The 24556-nt window shown below is 35.0% G+C and overlaps 1 protein-coding gene across 6 annotated transcripts in view; it reads right to left on the reverse strand.

Annotated features, from left to right (window-relative positions):
- TBC1D5 (TBC1 domain family member 5) overlaps positions 1–24556 on the reverse strand; it is a 285215-nt gene that overhangs the window by 97933 nt on the left and 162726 nt on the right. For all 6 annotated transcript variants that reach the window (XM_015853783.2, XM_015853786.2, XM_015853785.2 and 3 more), the window contains exons 10-13: positions 20434–20522; positions 19128–19178; positions 18970–19039; positions 14926–15098 (exon numbers count right to left, since the gene is read on the reverse strand). In XM_015853783.2, coding sequence (XP_015709269.1) covers positions 14926–15098; positions 18970–19039; positions 19128–19178; positions 20434–20522 — 383 coding nt within the window. The remainder of the gene's footprint in view (positions 1–14925; positions 15099–18969; positions 19040–19127; positions 19179–20433; positions 20523–24556) is intronic.

Raw genomic sequence — 24556 nt, forward strand, 5'->3', positions numbered from 1 at the left:
CAGTCCTTTTTGCAATTGGTAATCAATGCAGAAATTGAAGTTTTATACAAAAGAAGAGATACAGAAGGACAGGGATATTGTAGTTTAACAAACAGATCAGGCCTTTATTATCAGAAAGCTCCATTATGGATCTGTGAGCTTTGTAAGCCAAGCTCCCCCAAGTGTAATTAAATTTTTATTTATAATGTTTGTGACTGTTAACTTCGTGTTGCCTCTGATAGTCCCCCCTCAGCCCAGGGAGAAATAGTATTCCACATTTACTGCTGCAGAAAGAGGCACTTTACTCATCTTTATAAGAGCTGAGAAGTACAAATAAACATACTGTGTATTATTTATACACAGACATCCATGTACCAAGGTACAGATGTATGTACATATATACTCCTGCATACACTCTAAACCAAAACTGAGGACAAAAGAAGCTTGTGTCAGTTGAAATTGAACATATGTGAGCAGGAATCACTTTATTCTATCAAAAGCACTATTTTTCATATATTCATGGTGTAGAGAGGCAGGAAAGCTTCAGTAAGGCAGGGCAATGCAGCACCGCAGAGCGCATTTTATGCTGCGAACAATGTCTGAGCTTAGTGTAAATGTACCAGGAAAGGTTCTAAACTCCAACAAAGCCAGCATCTACTCTTTATTTTTTCTGTTCATTTATGAAGATTTCAGGAAAAAGCCCTCTGATTCCAAGAGTATAATTTTCTTTATTTTGTTATTAACTTTATCCACTCTTTTATTCAGGTATTACCCTCCAGTACCAACATTATATATGTAATAATAAATAAAAAAAAAGCTTAATATAAGTAACCACAGGAGGATCTCTTCTCCCCTTGAAAAACTGCAAATAAAGATGTCAGCTATTGAGTATATTTGTGGCATCTCCAGCAGCTGCTGTTAAATACCAGCTGGTCTAGCTGATTAAAATTACCTCCGAGTTGGTATTATAAAGATGCCTGGGCAGCGTTGCTGTATTAATGGATTATTGAGTGAGCGATGAAAACCTTGGCCAGCTGATGCGTTTTATTACAGATAGGCTTTATGATGTGTAATCAGTGTAATTTTTATAACTGGAGGAAACAGGGAAAAAAGGAAGAACCTTCTTTTCCCCCTCATACACACACCAAAATAGGTTAAACCACATCTTTATTTTCTTTCCCTCCACCAGTATGTTACCAAGGAGTCAGCTAAAGAAGTATATATATATATATATTTTAAATAGTATATGCTTTTGTAATGTTTCACCAACACCTCCACATACACAAAGAACGAGGTAGTATGTGTTTAAGGCTATTTTTTACCTATTTAACATAAATACAACATCTATGTTCAGGTTTAAAATCAGGTATTAATTTCACTCCTTCGACTACCATGTAAGTGCTGCAACTGGATACCTCCAGCATTATTTAATGTTTGAACTATGCTGAAAATGCAACTTATATTCTTCAGTCTCAGAAGTTCTGACCTCACACATAGGCCTTCCCCTATATCTCATTTCTCCCTCATTCTCCTCCTCTCCTTGACCCAAATCTTCACCCAGTATGTGTTTAACAGTCCCTAAACATTTTTCTAACTAGAGAAAGTAATTTTCTGTAATGTTCAAACACTTAAGCAAGTTACAAAATCTATTAGGATCCCATGAAACATTGCTGGGTGTTATTAAAGTCCACAGAGTACACAGAGATGAATTCCTGGGAGATGCTACTTCTTCATATCCATTTACCTGCAACCTATTTCTATGGAATTTTTTTTTTTTTTACTCAGGGTGGTGGAGTTTATGTGAGGTACTGCAGACATTTAAAACATTTGTTAGAAGAAAGAGCTGCTCTAAGCCTGGCATTTAATAGATCAAAAGATAATTTAGATCAAAGACAACATCAAAAGACAGATCAAAGATAATTCAATCAACAAGGTTGCAAAGGCAAGGATTTTACAATGGACAAACTTTTTTGATTTGAAGGTGAACCTTAGAAAGAAGTTTTGGTCCATCCAACAATAAAATCATCTGGGCACTCTCATCCTTTCTTTATGCCAAGAGAACATAAACGTTACAGCGCATATATGTGTTTCCAAATCCAACGCCCCCAAATCCAAATGTGTAATAAAGACCTCTCAGGAATCTCATGGCTATTTTGAAACACTTCTGTACTGCTGTGATCAGCAGTTGATGTGATGCTAGGTGTCTGTACAAAGGTGCTTCATCAGGCAGGTAGGTTGGGGGTGAAAAAGGGTCTCTTTACTCCTTCTAGCCTCACAGTTTCCAGAGAACTAACTAACTTTCCAGAGAACAAGTGGAATAGGCACTATGATTGGGATAGGTCATGAAAGGATGTGTAAAGTGAAACTATACCAAGCAGTAAAGCTGCATGTCTTCCTGCAGTGTGCAGGAACAGTTGTAATAGTTCCAAATATCTAAAGTTACGTCTGTGCCCAGTACAGACTGCAGAAGCCAGAGTTAGTTCGGCACCTGTAATGTTGGAGCTTAAGTGTATCTTGGAGTCAAAAAGCTCTTTTGGAGGGAGACACATTTTGTATTTGTTCCAAAAACTCTGTATGGTTCTGAGAAGTGCTAAATAATAATAATAAAAATAATGATTCTGCATAGTTTTCTCCCCTCCCATAAATTGCTTAAGGTTGTGTCAGATGTGGACCAGGGGACAGCACCAGGCATTTCTACATACAAGTGTATAACAGCCATGTCATGAAAACATTCAAGCTCTCTCCAAGTAGATATTTCACACATATGAGACAGATTTGGTGATGAGCAAACCAGGTGACTTTTATCCCTACTTTTAAGTAAGAGACTGCATTTTGCAGCTGTGTGTTAAAAAAATGAGTTTTTAAACAGCTGCTCAAAAGCTCCTTGTCCCAACTACATACCTCCTACTTTTCTTCTGCAGTATATTATGCACGTATTTTACAAGCATTTTTCTTTCAGTGACAATTTCCTATCAAAACAAGATGGCAAACTGGAACTGTTGCCATTTGTTTTGTTTCTCCCACTGGATGCTCATGTCCCTGTCTACAGGTATTGTGGTAGGAAAAGGAAGAGACAGCCTATGTGGGTAGAAAGTCTGAGATCCCCATAGAACTCCAAGGTGGAACCAGGCTGGGAAGTCCAACCACATTTTTAAGCAGTGCATTGCACTGGTTAAAACTGAGGAGTTATGAATGCTATAGATATAACTGAATTTGAATTATATTGGTGAATTGAACTTTGCAGTAAATTATTTTTGAAAGAGCTTGCATCTAGGTCACAGGTGACATCTACAAAGGCTTTCATAACATTCTCCTGTTTTTTACTGTTAGCTTTTTTCTAAACTGTTTAACTCAGGTCTCATATCTTTCATGCGTTCAACTGAATATCAACTGAATTTCTATCATGCCCTTCTACTAACAAACCTATTCAGAACTCTGGACAGGAGTGAATTTCTGTGCCAATTTCTCTCCTCAGGCATATTTAATGCACAGCGTAGTGAAGTCTCCCTGAGAGAGGGCTAAGCAGCAGTGAAGAACAATGCTTTATTACCTACTTGGAAAAAAAACTTCTAATTGACGATGAAGACTTACTTGTAGTTGAGATATACAGCAAACATGAAATATTTCAAGTTTTCCCCAGAAGATTTAAATCTATGTCAGGCATGGGAATTTACACCAAGGTAGCCAACTGGAAACACTGAAGAAGTAAATTATTTCATCCAAGATGAAAAAATTACAGGAACACAATTCTCTAAATGCTCAAGTTATTACAATATCCTAAACAAATATCTTTAATTTGTTGTAAATACATATACATTGGTTTGCTCAGAATTAATGGTCAATTTAACATGCATGCTAAATTTTACTCAAAACAAGACTCTTAATTCACTTGGGTTAATAAACATAAAATTCTGATAATTACAGATACAATAATGTCATATGAGCACTTTAAACATATGCTATGGGAATTAAATTCTGGCTATTCCTGCCCACCGAGGACCAGTTTTTAATCTTCGATGCATGATATGTAGTAATGGATTTTACGAGTTGACTTTTTTAAATTTGATGATCAGGTTAATGAAATTTATAATGATATTTTTCATACCAAGTTCAAAATAGTAGTTAACTCCTTGGCAGAGGAATTCAGATTGGACATGTAATGGATGTACCAGCAACTGCTGGTGTGAAAGGATTAATCATCATTTTAGACTTCTATTAAATTAGATAAAATGGGATAGGCATGAATCAGAATATATAACTATTAATCACTGGACTTTATTGAGTCTTTTAAAAATCTTATTTGCTCTTGAGTTGATAACTAATCTAGGCCATTCTGTACCAGTTTGACAAACTCTCCCGATAATGATTGTGACTAGAACATTAATAATATCATAATTGAGTAACTAACTGAATATTTATTCTCTAGGCAAGTAGTTATTTGGAAGATTTTTGGAAGCAAAAGAAAATACCATCTTGGTTACCCCCAAACCTTACACTTCAGCTCATTCTTTCCTCATGAAATATTTCACTTTTATATATTTGCATGTTTTTTAAAATGTAGATAATGGATACACTAATGTGCACAGCTGACTAAAGTTTTCAGAACATCCAACTAGCACCTCATGTAAACTGTTACAGCTATCCACATTGGAACTGCTAGAAAAACAAAAAAAAAATTACTAAACTTTTGAAGTTTATTTATTGATAACCAAGAAACACCCCAGTTAAATTACCATAAACCTCAACATCAAAACAACTCCTAATCCAGCTCATAGGAATTAAGGGACATGGAAGATACATAATAAGCATCTGGGGGATATGGAATTTATCCCATGAGTGTAGTAAAGAGCTCGTAATTTAAGAGCGCCGAAACCCAAGTGCATCATGAAGGCCTCTCCTCACAAGTGACATTAATTGCATATCCCACAGATGCTTATTACATATTCTATTTATACCTCCAAGAAGAAAAATATTCGTTTAAAGTTTAAAGGTTTAGTACTGCTTAAACACAATGTAACACAGCTGTCTCATGATGTCACAGGGAATATCAAAGACTGCAGCACAGTCATAATGTAAAAAGTAGTTTAGACCGAAGATAAATCAGAGGATGTATTTCAGTGGGAAACTCCTAGAGCTCAGATGTACAGTAAAGCAAGATGTAATGCTAACTGCTTTGGTTGGATATGTGAATACACTGTTAAAAAAGGTTTTTCTGATTATAGTTATTGAAAAGAAATGAAAATATTTTGATTATTTTAAACAAGTTTTCTATATAGTAACATGTCAAACTGTTAATACTAATATATAGAATTAAGATCACAGATGCTATTGTTTTTTCTTCTGTTCAGTCTATACACATATACATGTGTCCTTATTTATGTTTCTGTGTATATCTACGTTGAAATGTTGCAAACTATGGGAATTCTTTTCTTCTGTTGCCTGATTACTATTGCAATTTTGCTCAGAGGTAAGAAAGACAATGGGCAAAATGGCTTGATTTGAGTTATCCTATATGGCTCTATTTAACATTGTGAATCTTGCATTGCACTGACACATGTACCTGTTTGGAGAATAGGAATAAGCTGGAAGGCCTAAGCTGAAAATCTAACAACTCACATAGAGTTTTTCAGTGTAATCTGTAAACAACTAAGGACTGTAAATAGATGTCTGAAATTTTGGGATCTTTATACTAAGTTACATAACTAAACCATTTAAGGCCTCATGCTATCACATTCAGTATGTGATGTGATGAAATATTGTGATGATCTTTATGGTGTTAGTATGTTAACATAACACTATTTTTAGAAATTTTACCCAACATCATTTCTCACCCTTTACCTAGAATAAGGATTGTCAATTCATATAACATTCAAAAGTTATACAAAATTGTGCTTCTTAATTAACAGCAGTGCTCCTGAACAACCTGATCCTGTAACCTGTGCTAATGGATTTTATTCTTCAGATATAGCTGGTCTGCTTTAATATTTCATAGGATAGTTTCAAAAGTTCTTGCTCAAAAACAGACTGGCACATTGAAACCTTAAAAGATAGTCAAGGCATGCACGTATTTGGAGCAAGGATTTTTTTGTTTTGTTTTGTTTTAAAATTGCTAAAGCTTCTACAGCTAAAACAGATGTTGGAAAGAGGTTCACGAGGTCATGGAGAGCTATTATTGAGTTTGCTCAGTTTAGAATTTACCACAGCTTATGTATTATTTTCAGAGCAGGACCTTTTTAGATTGAACACAGTTCAAACACAGACATATGTTTACTCCACTCAAGAACTCCCAGTAAACTAAGTATGTCAGAGAAGACTCAGAATAAAAAAATCCATCTTATATAGGTTCCATGTTGAATTCTTTCCATTTCCCTCACCTTTCTTTTTTATTCAGATCCCTCATCTCAGCCTATAACATTGGGTTAGACCGGAAGGAGAAAGAAAATTGTCCATAGGGATAGAAATCACTGCTCAAGAACTATTCTCGGTTCACAGGCAGAACAAACAAACAGGTTGACTTGGTTAGCTGGCAAACTATAACTTTAGTGGGGAGAAAAAGCAGAAAAATAGCATTCCTTTTAATTACTGACTTTGTATAGCCTTCCGCTCCCTGTCCCCCCTCCCCCCAGGTTATCTGCATTCCACTTGGCAATCACAGGCTTCTAGAGAAAATGCAGATTGGCTGTATTACTACAAAATTATGGTTTCATTAATTTTTGATAACATGTTCATGGTGCTTTCAGGATATATTTTTCTATTAAAACTAAGAACTTGCATGAAAATGACCAAGAAAAGCCTGCACACTAGTATGGCCTCCTAGGTCAAAGGAGATACACTGAAGACCATCCCATCCCTGAAGTAGTCATCCCACATCTCCAGGCAGTTCCCTATCACTTTTTTCTCAAATACAGTTTCCTGTCATTCCTCTCACCATTCTCCCATGAAAATAAAAAATGGTTTAGTTTTTTCTAATCTGGAAGAAAAAAATAACTATTCAAAATGTTTTTTTTTGTTTGTTTTTTTTTTTTCAAATGAAATCTAACTCCTGTGCTTCCAACTGGACTATGTTGTGCATTGAAGTATATCATTATCAGTTTCTCAAAGATGTGTATTGAAATTCCTCTTATCTGCACCATCCATTTGATCCCAGCTGTTCTTAAAGAACAAAGTATAGTTTTTAAATTTTACAATATAAAATTGTCGACAAATTGTGTCAACAGTGTCCTGCCATTTCTGATGATGAGGCTTCTTTCTGCATTCCAGTAGATTCTTTGTACATCTCTTTTCTCTGTGCATTAGTCTTCATTTTATCAAGACTCTTGAGTATCAGCTTTCATCTTAGAGACTGATGACAAGAAGATCTTCCCTTCCTGTATGGTGTACACGGTTCTATTGTTTTTATTATAAGCTGTAATAACATATCCACATGAAAATAAAGGATACACTGGTAACATACGTGTGCGTGTCCATTCTACCTTGAATCAGGTAGAATGGTAATGAATTAGCAGCGAGAATGAAGCACTGGTAAACCAAACCATGAATTATCCACAGAATGGACTCTATGGGAAATGTTCTGGTTGTTAGCAAATGCTTAAGTCCAAACTGCTGCATCTTCCCTGCTAATACCAAGTTAACATGGACATGTTAGCTTAATGCCATTTCTAGGCATGCGCTTGAGGTAATTGTTTCCTGCAACAGCTACTTAACCTCTGTTCTTACCTTTGAGTAAGATTTGTGTCCTTGAAAGAAACAAAATGATGCACTAAATTAAACAGCGCTGATTAACTTGAATTGCTGATGTGATTTAGGTATAAGGAAAGAAAAGGAGAAGTCCATACTTGATACAGGGTACCTGAAATTTCTGCTTGATAGCTACTGACTAAAAAAGACAAAGGCAGACTTCCAAACACCTCTGTATATTTCTCCTGATTTCATCACAGGCTTCAGAAGATACTCTATTCATATCCACTGGTCTGTAAGTTGACTTATGTAATACGTGACCTGATTTTTTATGGTTGTGTGATGAAAGTAAAAATGGAGGCCCTCTTGCTTGTTTCTTTCCCAGTGCTTCATATGAGAAGCACATCACCTGCATCAAGGAACAACATAATGACAAATCTGCATTCTATCCTCACAGCCATCCAGTACTACTCATTATCCTCTCAGCACATAATTAGGTAGCAAGAGACTAAAACTCAGATGAACACTTTTGACACCTCAGCCCATCCCTCATTCTGTTTATAGAGTGGGCATTCACATTATGTATATGTTCAAATGTTAAGTCTAAAGTAAATCTATAGTAATACTCGTGAGAGTGGAGAAAAAGGATAAAACCAAAAACTCATCACTCTAATTTTCAACCTAATATTCAACAGGAATGGAAAAAGCAAGTGACTCAAAAGAGCAATGATAAAAATAAGAGAAAGTTATCTGTCATATTAGAAAGCAAAAAAAAAAAAAAAGGGTAGTCACGTTTTAAAAGAGAAGAAAAGCAACTCCTAGAGGTAAATACCATTTGCTTGTTTCCTGAAAGCCAGATATCTACCTTGACAAGTTGAGAATTGCCCAAAATTTACTTGCATAAAGCAAATCCTTTGAGAGTTAGTAAACCACTGCTACAGAACTGATACATCAACAACAGGTGAGGCAACTCCTGTCTCCCTGAAAACAATAATACTGAGACTTTCTAAAATAGCTTCAGTTTTGTTTTTCTCTGACACTTTATTTGTTTTCTTCTTACAATGCTTATTTCACTACACGAGATAAAAAATCATAGTAAAGTCTTCAGACCACTGAGTCAGTTCCCAAAAATTTTATTTAAAAATCCAGTAGACTATATCTTTTTTAAATATGTGGAACCAACAGTGGATTGTAACCTTTCTTAAAAAAAACCTTTTGTACCTGACATTAAACCCTTTCAAGCATCCAACTGACAAACAGACTAGCACATTTATGACATTAAATCTTCCTGACAGTATTCCATTACATTTTGTTGCCGTGACAGACAAAATGACACCTGACAAGGAAGTGCAGATGAAGCAGAGGTGTGCAACTGAATTCCCTGATGAAGGAAAAATGGTAGCCATAGACATTCATTGATTCTTGTTGGATGTTTATGGAGACCAAACAAGGAATATGAGCACAGTGAGGTGGTGTGTGGTATGTTTCAGCACTGGTGATGGCAACGTGAAAGACAAGCCGTGTTCCAGATAGCAATGAGGATTTTTATGAGCACAGCATGCAGGCTCTTGTCCATTGATGGCAAAAATGCATAGTTAATGGTGGTGACTATGTTGGAAAATGGTGTTGCATAGTTGAGAATTTGGCTTATTAAGTTGTGTTACTGCTCTCTTTGTATCTGTTGTAGTTTCCATGGAAATAAATAGGAGGCATTACTTTTGGAGCGACTCATATAATAACTGGAAAGCAACCAGAACTACCATTCCCAATTAATTTCTCATAACTTAAACAGGAATCATTTCTTTGTTCATCAAGACTTTGTCTTTATTTAGCCTTTATTTTATCATCGCTGGATACTAAACATTCATTTATTTTAATAGCAAGGCCAGATTTTGGTGGCTTTCTTACTACAGGCATAGTAGATCAAGGTTGGTTTCACTGTAATCGCTATCCAATTAATTGATGATGCTGGATTAAAAATCTAAGAGAAACTGGAATTGGTTTTGGCCATGCCATATATTATTTCTGTTTCTTTTTTTCCTTTCTTTTTTTTTATGTTGTTGTTGTCTGTGTGAAGTGTGAGAGTCCAAAACAAATCCAGGCCTCCTGCATGATCTGCAAAGGTTTTTCTTTAGAAAGATGGGTAATTCAACTTTATCTGGAGATCACGAAGATTTTTCCTTATTCTGATGAGCAGTGACAGGTTTTTTTTTTTTCTGGAAACAATGAATATGATTTATGTTTCTTTGCTGCATTGGATAAATCCTTTAAATTCTCCCTCCAGAGACCAATATGGTCACAGAAAAGAATACTGCTTGGATCTATAATGGCATGGGAGAGAAACTAAAACAGGTGGATGCCCCACAGCAGTGCTCACAGCAAAGCAAGTAAGAATAGTAATAGTGGAGCAGCACATCTGCTGTTGACTTTGCCGTAACATAACCTTTCTAATGCTAGCTTCAAATGTACCTTGTGACTTGGTTTGTAACCTTCTCTTCATTTTTTTTTTCCCTTTACTTCATGAGATAGTTTTCTTCCTGAAGTATAATTGTGGTATCAGCCTAAAGGGCTGAAAGTGAATCTCAAAGTGCAGCATGCAGTTGGACTATCTGACTGATCATTGGAAAGTAGAGTGGTAGTGGGAGGCAAAGTCATTGGCACTGAATGTTCTGAGCAGGCCTCTTTTGTACTGAGATTAAGCTATCATGAAATATTTACACTCACTTCTGTAAGTGCTTTTTTGTTTGATGGATTTGTGCTTAAAAGAGTTTCCTCAACCATCAGCATATAATCTGCCATCAGAGTTATGATGCAAAAGCTAGTGAGTTTATGCCATCAGTTAATTTTTGTTCTTAAGTAAAGCACTTCATATTTATGCCTTGTCATTACCATTGTGTGCGTTATATCTTTACAACTATATCACATATATTTACATGAGCTGGTTGTATTTATTGCATGCAGTTCTATGAGAATTTCATTTGATGTAATATGAATATAACTCACTTTGAAACTCTCAGTACATAACATAAAGCAGTTATAATGATATGAGGGGCTCTTCCAATTGATTAATCTTTTAAATGAAATCTAGAAGAAATACTCCACTACAAATTACTGAGAATGGAGGAAAGTGTCCTAAAATATGGATATATGAAGACTTTTTCAACCTTTGTTCTGTCTCATTCTGGGAAGGTGACCTGCTTAATTTGTCACTGCAAACACTGCCCACTGCAGAAACTGCAGAATGGCGTTGCAATAATTATTTTGTACTTTAACATGAATTAGTTGTAAGGGTCAAAGAAATTAACATTAGAATACCATATAATCTAGTACATTAATCTTTTCTAACTCATCTAATTTTGTAATTAAACTAAATATTGAAACTGTCAGCCCTGAAGAGTATCTAATCTTTTTGTTCAATTTCAGCTTTTTTGTTGTTTTTATTTAGAGAGGAGTTTATTATCAGGAAGCATGTCAGTGAGCTGTTAATGTAATCAATTCAATTTTACCTTCAAACTATTCTTGTACTTTACTTTACAAAGTAGAAAATTAGATGTGATTAGATAATTATTATAGTTCGGTTAGACTGCATGCAATTTGCAGTGATACCAGGAACGTTAAACAATGTTATTCTGCAAAACATTATCTTAGGGTCAAAAAACTCCATGGCAAATAAAGATGACTGAAGAATGATAGGACAAAAGTCTTTATCTCTGTATTGCTGGTTCCATTTTAGCTGATACTAATAACAGCTGAATAATTATTACTGGGACATGCAGTGGCTGACTGCAAGTGAATGAATCTGCTGTCTCACAAAATTTCTACTTACAAAAATTCCGGTCTTAAGGCTACTGTACATAACATCAACTTGCAGCACCAAAGAACAAAAATATGGCACTAATGCACCTCACTAGACCTATCAGGATTCTCTTCCTGCTCAGCAATGATATGAGATAGCTAGATAATGTGAAGCCTGCTCAATACTGCATTCCAGAAGATAAGAAACACACTCTCATAAGCTAAAACTTCACAAAATAGGAAGTATCAGAGAAGTTTTTTTTCCACAGAATCAGAGGGTTTTGTAGGAACCTCAAGAGATCATTGAGTACAATTCCCTGCTAAAGCGGGTACCCCACAATGGGTCACACAGGTAGGCCTTCAGACGGGTCTTGAATATCTCCATAGAAGGAGACTCCACGACATCACTGGGAAACCTGCTCCAGTGCTCCATCATCCTTACTGTGTATAAGTTCTTCCACATGTTAGTATGAATTTCCTGTGTTGAAGTTTTAGGCCACTACCCCTTGTCCTATTGCTACACACCACTGAGAAGAGCCCGGCTTCATCTGTTTGACTCCCACCTCCCTTCAGATATTTATAACCATTTATCAGATCCCATCTCAGTCTTTTTTTTTCCCAGGCTGTATAGACTCAGGCTACTCAGCCATTCCTTTTAAAACATAGCTAATGACATGACAGTTTACAGAGGACTATCTGATCTAACAAGCACTCTAATATGGTAACACGTATTGTCCATAGAAATGGTGTCACACCTTTGCACCACTGAACAGTAATGATATTTAATGAGTCATACTCCAAGTACAGAAACGTCTGTTAAAATTGCTCTTGTTAGCAAGTGAGCATATTTTCAAGAAGTGGGCAGCTACACTTTATTTTAAAGGACCATTTCTGAACATGGAATTACAGAACAGAATGGGGTACCTGATGTCCCGGAAGAATCAGTCCTCACATTGTCTGAGAAAGAAATGACTGCTTGTGAAAATTAAAGGTTAAAATCAACTTCATGAAAGTAGAAAGAGTAAGCAAGAATTTCTATCTTACCACAAAAAGCTATAAAAGGATGCAAAGTAGAAATGACTGAATTTTAAAATAAGTAGACTGGATAACTTGCTCAGGATAGGGCAGACTGCCACAAAATGAAAGCCTTTTGTGACGATACTCTTCTCCAGAAGCATATTAATATCTTTTGAAGGAAGTTTTTAGTCTTCCTTTTATCCTGGATGTATTTTTGAGTGATTGAAGGATTACATATGAATATTCATTGTTGGCAAATCCAACAAACTTCAGCAAAACAATACATTTCAACAAAAACCTCACACAAATTCTGCACTTCGTTTATAAACAGTGATTAATAATAATCTATTATGTTTAAGAAATGCTTTTTATAGTTTAAGAAATGTTAAATGCAGGAAAAAATCCAGCATCTGAGTCTGTCAGACTTGGAATTATGATTCTGAAGAGCTTAGCCAACACTAAAGGTTAGAATAATACAACACAATCAAGTTCCTCGCTCTTTCTTTCTCTCCCATCCTCTGTATTAAATCAGAAATCAGAGATGGATGTGACCTCACTTGCAATCTACTTTCCTTCTTTTGCCAACACAGATTTGTTCTTTACAATACTATCCACTTCTGAGAGCTTTTCAAAAGGCTGTGTTTAAAATATTCTGATGTTTTTTTCCATTGTTAATTTTGAAATATTATTTTACAGTCTAACAGTTCCCTGTTAGTAAGGTTTTCCTGATAGTCAGCCTGAAGCTCTCTCTCATAATTCATTCCCTTAACTGCAATTTCCTTTATTCAGATTCAGTTCTACTTATGCCACATCAGACTGCATCATTCTGCTGCTATTGCAGTGCCACGTTTTTGAGCTAAAGTCTATTTTTTTTTCTTTCAATTATTTCTCTTACTGAAAGGCAAAATATTAAACTGAAGTGAATATTTACAGTACAAATTACTTTTGCCCCTAAATATGTTTGTGCATTTCTGAGGTTTATCTTATTTTGTGTGTTTTCATAAGCTTTCAGAAAAATAAAGAAACCCTGTCTTTTTTGTTTTCCTAGTTATTTATACCGCCCACCTACTCTTTGCCATCCTGAAGTTTATCAGTAATGCCTGCTTTCTCTTCCAGACTAGCAAAGATACTAAGAAAACCCAAGACTTCACATTATGCAAATAATAAACAAACAAACCAAAAACTTTAATATGACAAACTGTCCTCTTTGTGCTTTTAATACCTCGAGTTTCTTTAGTTTATTCTTCCTCCCCCTGTAGCTCAGTGATATCAAAACCACTGAGGTGAGTTCTGTAGAATTACATTTGCCTTCCTATGCTCCCCATAAGTCTGTGACTTGTCTGCAGTTCAGCTCTCCTTTTGAAGGCATATTATGTCTTAGCAGTATTTCAGTTTATGATAACATCAAATTAGACTTTATTTGTAAGTATTGCAGTTATGTTCTGCAATAAGACTCCTTTTCTCTTCCTTTTCACATTTTCTATCAAGTTGTTAAATGTAATTCACAATTACATTTGGCAATTCCATCCTACATATGAAACTTATTTACTTATTTATTTATTTATTTATTTTGGGGATTTAAGGCAAATGATGCTAATTTTAAGTCACTGCAAAAAGTTGGAAAAAGTACAAGTTTATGTTTCTGGCATGGCAACTATAAATACAACTTGCCCCTTAAGGAATGATCAAAATGAATAATCTGTCTATAATTCCAGGTTATGGAGGCAAAATTCTTCCTCAAAATCACAGTCAACTCACAATACCTCATAGTTTATGCAAGTTGTATGCTTTGTAATCCCCAAAATTGCAGCCATACGTGGTTTGTATGCAACACTGAAAACATACGTAGACAAAGCCACCTCTAAAGTCACACCTGACCTAACAAGGCCCTTAGAATGGCATCACACGGGATAAAGCTAGCTGAAAAGACCTGAGCCATTCTAATATAACAAAGACTACCTGAGCTAACTCTATGTACAAACACTTTATCATCACTATGTCACAACTTTTAACCTGCATTACCAGTATCCAAACCTATATTTCTGCAACAGGGAAAAGTTCACTGACAGTAAATAGGTGACAAAATTAAGCAAACTATTCAATGCTGGCAATTTTTGTTCTCTCCCATTCTTTGTCTCATGTTGCTCCACTTCTTACAAGAAAATCACAGGTAGAATATGTGATAATATTCACAGTTGAATATGTACTTCATAACTGCAATGGGAATCTTTTACAAGTTCTCCAATTCATAACTGTAGGGACTTGATCTGCAGAGGGAATATCATTGTCACAAATGCATCTGTGTGGTTTCATTTACTGTAATGCTGTCAATTAAATAAGATCTAAGAGTTAAGTACTTTTTACCCTCATTCCTCTAATTCTGAACTTCAGGACACAAACATCCTTCACAATGAAATAAAACTAGAAGGATTTAAGTAAGCTGAAACAAACACTTACAGTCCATAAATCTGTGGAGCAATTTCTAGTCGATTCAGATGCATGTACAGCTCAATATCATGTTTCTTCAGCAGATGATCCTGAATTTGGTTTACTTTAGTTACAATAGCAATAGATGGGCCTAAGTCCTGTGGCCTTGCAAATGGCATTGGTGTAATCATCACATCTTTCTCCTGCAGACACAGAAAACAGGAAAAAAAATGAACATCCCTGTCTAAGTATGTTAAAGAAATCTGTTGACTTACAATCTTTGGCATCCAAATAAATATAAAAATATCAATAGTCTTTTCCAGCAAAAGAGTAATCTCATGTAACAACTATGGCACCTACTGTGGGTTTCCCCTCCCTGGGCATTTCAGCCCCTCACTCTCCAAGTAAAGTTTACATACATGCTTTACTTTTCACACACTGATAAAGTGTTCACAGCCACAATAATCAGCTTTAATATAAGTAGTATTTGTCAGTGCAGAGAAATACAGATGAATAGTAACTTTGTAGAGAATATATGCCCTCAGAGGACAATAATTTGCATTCAAACAGCAAATAACTTATTTTTAAAATAACCTTTCTAAACAGGTTATCCTTACTCATAAAATCAGGTGGTTGTATCTCAATATATAAACATCTTTAATAAAGGATTTGAAAATCCTTAAAACCAAAAAGAAATAGAACAGTAAGATGAACTCAAGGATAAGAATGCAGCTGGTTGGACGCAAAGGCTGTGCTAAGTATGTCACAATCTGTAAGATGACACACACAGGTGAAAACAGAGGAAGAAAACTACTGGAACATAAGCATTCTGAATAGGAAACATGTGAAAAGGAGGGTGAGAAGCAAAAAAATAAATCAGACATTTCAAGAGAAAGATAGGGGAAAGGGAAATGAAGAATTAACCTGTTAGGAACAATGCTAAAGTTACAGATGAAAGAAGATTGGAATAGTAAGAAGATTTCACAAAGATTATCAACATGGTTAAAAGCATCAAATAATATATGCTGGCTTGCCATTTTTAAAAGCACAGTGTAAGTAAATGGTATCTCTCAAAATGCAGTTCATTAGAACCACAGAAATTAACTCCGTTAACAGCAATATCTTCAAAGCATGACAACCTCTGTGGGCAGAAGTTGCAGTCAATAACCAGTGCACAGACTGTCCGTGCCTCATGATTTGGGGCACACCATGAAGATATCTGGTGAATGACTAGAGTCCGTAAGAGAAGTTTGTTATCTCCTCTCATGCAGTTTTTTTTGAGAAAATTATGGTAAATTTAGACAACTGAAATTGCTCTAAAAGATCACATTGAACTTATATGAAAGACACAGCCCAAACAAAAAGATGCTCAAATAAACCAATACAATTAATCCTTCAAAATGCTTAACTAGAAAAGATTTGCAGTGTCTCTGCCTAAAATTCAGAATCTGTGCCCACACTCATACTCACTACTTATTACCATGACAAAACACTTCTTGTTAGTTTCTAAGTCTTGGCAAATCTTACACAGGTTTTGCCATCTACTGCTACCATGAAACATAAATTATCAATCCCAAAGGAATGCAGTTCACAATAAAAAGACAAAAAGAAAGACAGCTCAGAGATTTGCTGTGCTGTTTACAAGACGGTATCAGATTCACTTTTAACAGTTTAAATAGGGATATCTGTGAAATGCAACTGAAAACTTTAGATTAAGTATTAGGAACAGAATCATCAAATCCTGACACTGAACATTACCTAACAGAACATGCATTGGAAAGGCTGGTATTTGATATTAATACAACTTATATATTCATGCATTTAGGAAACAAATGCTACAGTTGTAAAGAGAAGCTAGGACATAGCGCAAGTATAAAATGTGGACAGATTTTTCTCATTAACCACTAGGGAATGCCATAGCTGGAGAAGCTCTTCTAATGGCAATTGGGAGTAATGAAACCAACTGTTAGAGGCTATAAAATGTAACACGTATCTCAGAGCACATGCTTTCATTGTTTCATTTGTGAAGACTCAGACTTTATTACGTAGCCAATCCACAAAGTCACAATTGTAAGAAGAATACATACAAGAAAGGATTATTAAAGATTATACATGTTTGCAAAGAACAAGAACAAACAACTAGATATTAATCCATGTGCTGTGCACTGTTAATTTTTTATGCCAGGAAAGGACTAGAAAGGGCAATGTAAACTTTCACCTTCTACCCAAGCACAGTAAATCTGTAAGCCGACCTAGTTATTTCCTGGAACAAAATTCAGCCTCAGACTTCATCACTTCTATGACAGAAATTGGAACAGATATGTTTGAATATACTGAATTCTGAAAAGCTATGCACTGAGAAGCATCTCACAGCTTTGTTGTTAGAATAAAAGTGACTATGTAATAAGTTCATAAAATTTGTATTTCATATGCTTTATCTGTAGTTACCAAAAATGATGTAAAACCTAAATCCAAATGGTAATCTATAGCTGTAGACAGAGAATAATGAAATCAGAATTGTTTGAGCTGAGTTTTAAAGATTATCTGGTCCAACTCCCCTGCAATGAATAGTGGCTATTCCCTTGTTCACGTATGCAGTTATACAACCACAGAAGGCCAACAAGTTGGTCAGGTAGGACTTACCCTTCATGAAGCCAAGCCAGTTATCCTGTATTACCTCCCTGTCTTCCATGTGCCTTAGCATAGCTTCCAGGACCACAACCTTCACTGGCACAGAGCTGAGGCTGACAGGCTGTACTTTCTACCTGTCTTAAAAATGAGTGCTATTTTGCTTTTTTCTTGTCATCAGGGACTTCACCTGACCACCACGACTTTTCAAATACCACTGAGAGTGGCTTAGTGACTATGTCAGCCAATTTCCTCAGGACTCTGGAATGTATCTCATTGGGACCCATGGACTTGTAGATATTCAGGTTCCTCAGGTGGTCACAAACCTGATCTTCACTTACAGTGGGAAGAACTTTGCTCCCCCAGCCTTTCTCACCTTCCAGCCCACCTGCTCAAGATGTTTAAAGAGCAGCTGCCAATAAAGACTGAGGCAAAAAGAGTTGCTGGGTATCTCATCCTTTTTCTTGTCCATTATTACCAACAAGCCTGCCTGCATTGCTCACTATAGCAGGTATACCTTCTTGCACTTAAGATACCAACAATCCATGTTGTGTAAAATATATATGCAAATACATTTAAAATTTTTAATACAAAAGAAGCCTTTAAATAATACTTGGGCAACTATCTTGTACTTCAACTGACAGACCAAAACAGCTACAGAACTAGTACATTCTAATTACAGTTTGCAAGTATATTTTTTTGTGCACAGATGTAGGTATCAAAAAATGACCAAATTCTAAGTGCTTTCTTCATTGACTTTACTTGCACCATGGTTTCAGTGAAAAATGAAGTAAATCAAGCTGGTACTGAGTTTGAAGGCTAACTCTTTTTGTATATAATACACTGAAATTTTTGGACACCTGTAATGTGAATGTTTTGCTAGAGTCTTCTATCTACACTCCTGCAAAAAAACATTTTTCCGGGTTAAAGAAGAGATGTACAAAAAGGGAAAGAGAATTTCTGTGAATCTGGTCACCTTTTCCTTCCTCTTGCAGGTGTGATGTGACAGTGGAAAAAAAAAGTAATCGAAGAAAATTTCAAGCACCTGACTGAGGCAAAATGGACATAAAGAATTGTTTAATCTGCCGTGCATGCAAAATGGTTACAGGCAAGGACTAGATGGCCCTGAAAAGAGTTCAGAGAGCTGGAAAAATAATAGAAAACAAAAGTTATGTAGAACCATACATAGAAAAAGGTTTTCAGTGAAAAGAAGAAGCATACTAACTACAATGAAATGCTACACGTAATCTAAGGGCACAGACACTTCCTTAGAACATGCTCAGGCCAAGAAGGAAAAAAAGGAAGGAAAAGGAAATCATCGGCAAAAGGAGATGGTGAAGAGAAAAAAAGTCACTTTAAGAGAAAATCATCTTCAAATTACTTCAATCACATGAAAAACGACATTTGCTTAAGAATTTAAACAGTACTTTTTAAAGTGATATTTACCTTCTGACTGTCATGCTCAAAAGTTGAAAACCAATGCTCCGCAGTCTTCATAAGACGTGTGAACATAGCACTGAAAGGGGAAAATCCAGAAACGTGGTGTTAAATAATGTATTACAAATAAGAGTAAATTAAATGTAAAGGAAGTTGTTTAAACTTACTAGGCATCGTGTTCCAGATATTCGGGATTCAAAAGAACTTTCATTTCCTCACTGAAAAAATCAACAGTGAACAATCTAAATGTGAATGTTTATTTTTGGTCAGTGTTCTGCATGTAATATTATGTATTTATTAGCCAACTTTCATATAAAGAGCAAATGAGAAAACTAGCCTTTTTAATTAAAAAGAGCAACTCCATTGAACAAATGAAGTCTTTCCTTTTTATAAAGATCAAAAACAAATTAGCTGCCTTGTCTGCACTACAATGAAGTAACCATCTAATTATTCCAAATAACAAATTACTGAATGTCACAATGTATTATTTGAGTATGCTTGATCTAGAATAATTGATTGCTGCACAATCTATCACTGTTTGTCCAAAACAAACAAAAAAAAAATGGTTACTGGTCAAATATGCAGTATCAAAACATTAATTTATTTTGTTTTAATAGCCTGTATTTTATTGTACTTTAACAGCAATTAATCAGTGACAGCACCTCTTTTCCATCTACTTTGCTGTGTAGCTCTACTTTTTCAGTGGCAATGGAACAGAATGCTCTGCATAACACATGGCAATTTTGAGTTACTTTGCACTGAAAGTATTCTCTAGGTAATTTCAGGATATCTGGAGACATATACTGAATAAAATACATACTTGTAAACAGACTGTATCCTTACACTAGTACTACGTTTGGACTATCAGATTATGGGGTGCAATATTATACAGCACAAGTAATTAAACTGTTTTTCCTTTTCCAGTAGATTCCTTAGGTAACGACATAAAAAGACAAATGTAAAGAAATAGAACAAATATCACAAATGATTCAAGCAGGAAATCAGTGCTTTGTTGGCTTTCTATAAAGGTTTACATATAAAGGAAGAAAAAAAGCATCTACATTTGGTTAGCAGACGAGCATAAGTGATGTAGCACTTTATACATAAGTGAATAAATATGTGCACACACAGCTTGATTGAAATGGAGAAACAGTGCTTACACTTAATGTAAACCATAATCAGGTACTGTAGCTAAAATATTGCAGGTACTGAAAAAAATATCAATAACAGCAACTTATTTAAATTGATTATTTTGTCTTCTAAAAGTTAAGGAACAGAAAGTTGTTAATGTGTGCATTCTAAGACTATTTTTGTACTCCACTTTCTATCTGCAGTTAAAAATCTAAGCTAAGCTTTTCCTGGCTTAATTAAATTGAAGAACACATATCGATAAGTTCTAGTCCAGCAAACTTTATGTATTTTATTAAAAGAAGAAAAATATTTAATACTTTATGAATAAAATAGTATGCTTGCCTTGGTTGTGCCGCTTCACTGGCATGTGAAAAAGCTTGGTGGTCACAATGCAGGATAAAGACAATGGGAGCTAAGAGTTCATGCATACCCTAAACATAAAAAGATGCAAAAGTGTAGTAAGGCTTTTCATTCATGTTCATAATGCACAGCATCAAGTAGCCAGAAACGCTGGGTGCAGATGAACTAAAAACATGACCATTTATATTTTTTAGAAAATGGTTTCACATACATGCAATTATATTTATTTTAAATACCGATTAGATCCACATATTTACTCTTCTAAAATATGAGAAAGCAAGTTACTCTCCCTTTTTCCAACACAACAGACAACAAATTGGCAATGGCAGGCAACCCTGCACCTGGCAATTTGCTCCAAGATCTATATTCATAAATATAAATTTTGTATATGTTAATTACAATCACGATCTATAGTACAAAGATCTGCAATAAGGACAAATCACAAAATTTATAATTGGGCTTCACATGATAATGTTCCAAAACCAGCATAGCAGCAGAAGACATTAGGGCAGCTATCTGGGTAATTAAAAAATTAAAATTCCATTGCTATGAAAAATAAAGTCTTTCTCCCTTTTTTTTTTTTTTTTTTTTTTTAATATAACATTTAAAAAGTCATTATATTAATATTAAAAATAAGCTCATTATTAACACAATGTGTAGGAGGCCTGGAACTCTTCCATTACATTGTCTGGAACCTTTGGATTCTGAGACTGGCTCTTCCTGTATTTGCTATGGTCTTGGTTTGTGCCTCTACCACAGGCCAGAATCTCAGCAAATCTCACTTTTTTTGGTTTGTTGGGGTTCTCTGACCTTCATACTAAGGCAGTATCTTTGCATGTTATTAAGATCTCAGTTAAAGAGCTTATGATTAGAATTCTAAGAATACTCTCCCAACAGGTCTCAGATGTAGAACTGTGATTTGACATGTAACATTTAAAGCAAGCAACATATTAAGCAGATCCAGTACCATAAAAATACCCTTTGACTTTTACTGAAAATATTAAAGATTTTCCTTGAGCAATTCAAACTGAGCTGAGAGATCAGGGCTCAGACAGATGTGGAAGACCATTCTCTATCATATATATCCATCCATCTCTAATGCATGCTAGTGAATCTTATTTGGTTGTAAGAAGAAATTCCAGTATTTGGCAGTAGTGAGGAAAAAAAGAGGTGGTGGTGGTGATGTAAATATCTTTCTGTGCTATCAGCTGAAATCCTAGGAAAATTTCCTTTTCTTCAGGACTGACACAACTGCTCACATGGCTTCAGTTGTAAGGCTGCCATAATAGCCACAAGGCAAAGCTAAAATCAGTAAGTCTACCAAAGAATAGTTATTTTTTCCCTTCTGATTTCCGAGCCTTTAGGGACTTCTTCAAAAGATGAAAGCTAAATAGAAATTCAATTGAAAAACAAACAAACAAACAACAAAAAGATAAAACCAAAGATTCTCATGTACCCACTTAATTTCAGAAGTTGATATAAAATCCCGAAACACAACAATTTAGTTATATAGTTCAGATAACAAACTGAGAGCTTCAGATTTCTGAAAGTCTTATGGTGGTATCAAGAAAGAAATAGGACAGACAGGGAGATAGGCCCACAATTAGAAGATAAATAGAAATGGCAAAAATACTTAAATAAACTGTCGATAACATGAGGTGTACTTCCATACATATTCACAGACCTTAGATAATTAAGAGCTTCACGTCTACTCTTTTATTCACCTTCACGTACTAAAATGAAATAAGAGAAATGGAAATGCCAAAAACTTGACTATTTAATAAAACTACCACCTAAGCTGTAAACACAGAAGTCGAAGAAAATGAAAGAGGACATAAAATAAGAATTAGTTATAAAAGATAAAAGCACATCATACATTCTTCCAACATAATAATGTATCAACTATATAATAAAGCAGAATCCTAATGTGGCTGCCCACATACAACAAAAACAAAACAAACAGATGATGAAATATCAGGATTTCAAAAAGATACCTCTGATCTTTCAGTTACAAGAATACTTCAAATGTTTAGAGATTTTTATCTTGGCAAGAAAAGCCACCGATGTAATATGCATACACATATTTTTTCAATGCTGCAGTTTACTAAAACTCTTTAGTGTTAATAAATAAGTTGACAGAGCTCAGATAATTTTATGACACTTCCCAGCTGCAACAAAATATTGATTTCGTAACACATTTTAGAAAGAAAACCAGAAATACAGCACTTCTACTACAAAAGTGAATCAATGCATTTCAAAATTATATTGACTTCCCTAAGGTCAATCAAATCATGAGTGAATAATGGTCAGCCTAGTGATTAAGCTTAATTGTCCCTATTTCTTTTCAGAGCGACTATGACCAGAATTTTGGCATCAGTCTTACAGAAGAGTGTTAATGGTAAGCTTTATTCATTCTCAAGTACAATATACTATTCTCTTTAAATGTATTTACAGCTGCTATTTAAGAATTCAATGATACCAGTGAGGATTCTGTCTTTAAAATCTCTAATGCAGTTTCACAACATTCTATTCCATTTGACTAGGGACAGAAATGCCTCTTTCTCCATCAAATAAATTTCTTTTCTGTGCTGGTCAAAATCCACAAAGCCTACTACAAAGACTACTTTTATGCATATATGCATATTAAGCAAACGCTGATTCTTCTAAGAATATATACTGGTGCTATGTAATTATTTCTATAAAATATTGTGAATTTTAGTTCCCTATAGAAATGCAAATTCTCTAGGAACTAGAAATTTTTCCAAATATTTGGAAGAGAAACAGATGTCAACGGACATAAGTTGTCATCTGTTGTCAAGTGTCACAATGATGACAGCAAATATATCTCTTGCAAGTGGTCATACAAGTGCAAGAGAGGAATTCTCATAGAGAACAGCAGGACCAGTCCTCTGATGGGTACTGAATATAAAGACAAAATTCAGAATTTGGGCTTTGCATTCTGGTTACTGCAGAGAGAACATCTTGGAAGCCATCCTTTACTGATGAACTTTTGTTATCTTCAAGAAAATATAGTATGCTTCAATTTAATTGACTTCATTGTGGTAAGTAAATGGTAAAAACTACCACTGCATAGATACTTGATAAAAGAGAAAGAGATATATTCTGTTACCACCACAAATTCTGTTTACTATTAGCTAATTCTTAGAAGGGTACTGATGATCATAAAATAAATGATACTTAAAAGAGAAGAACTTGTGGACAAAAAAGCACGATTGTTACCAACTCAAGCTCATCAACTGTAAAAGAAAGGGCCATTTAGAATGAAACAAGAAAAAGAGAAAGCACGTGACAAAAGCGACATGTTCATGACAAGAGGAAAACCACAACCATTTGCTATTTTTTGGACTTCACACAGCACAATAAGACTTGGATGATACAACAAATCACTTCAGAGATAATAAATACACAAGTTTTCATAATCCATATTTATTTCATTTTTTTTCCTGTGCTTTAAAGATGGTAAAATGTAGTAGTCCTGTAGCAACACCTTCCTGAAATTACTGCATTACTGATGCAATGAACACCAGTTGAAAACAGAGGTAAAGAAGTTTTCTTTGTCAACAGCCTGTAGGCTTGCAAAATTGAACCTGTTCTTTTATCTGCCTATGTTCATTTAGCCCACCAAGCAGTCTTTATTAAAGCTGAGGCATCAGGCAGTCAAAGTTCATTAATACCATTTATATAATCTCTGCAGTTTCAATTAACTCAGCAAGACATTCTACTACATGATAACAGTCTCATTAATTCAATAAAATCCCATAACTATTAACAATATGGTCTATGTTAAACGGGGTGTCACCTAGTAGAAAATAATAGCTTTAACAGCTTGTGATGAAACTCAGGGCTTTCTTTTTTTTAAATTTTGATCTGGCTAAATATTCCATCCTTATGTAGGAAGGTATTATTTCTTGGTGAGGGATCAAGAGGATTTTCAATATGAACAGAGGGTAATTAAGTCCTTTTAAGTCATATCAAAGAGTAAAATAATACTTCTTGTTCAATAAATGATAGACTACATTAGCCAGAATGTGTTCTTCCATTTCCCATCATCAGTACTCTCAGTATTCACTAGAAAGAGGAGGCT

Source organism: Coturnix japonica, chromosome 2, assembly GCF_001577835.2.
Source record: "Coturnix japonica isolate 7356 chromosome 2, Coturnix japonica 2.1, whole genome shotgun sequence".
NCBI classification, from domain to species: domain Eukaryota; kingdom Metazoa; phylum Chordata; class Aves; order Galliformes; family Phasianidae; genus Coturnix; species Coturnix japonica.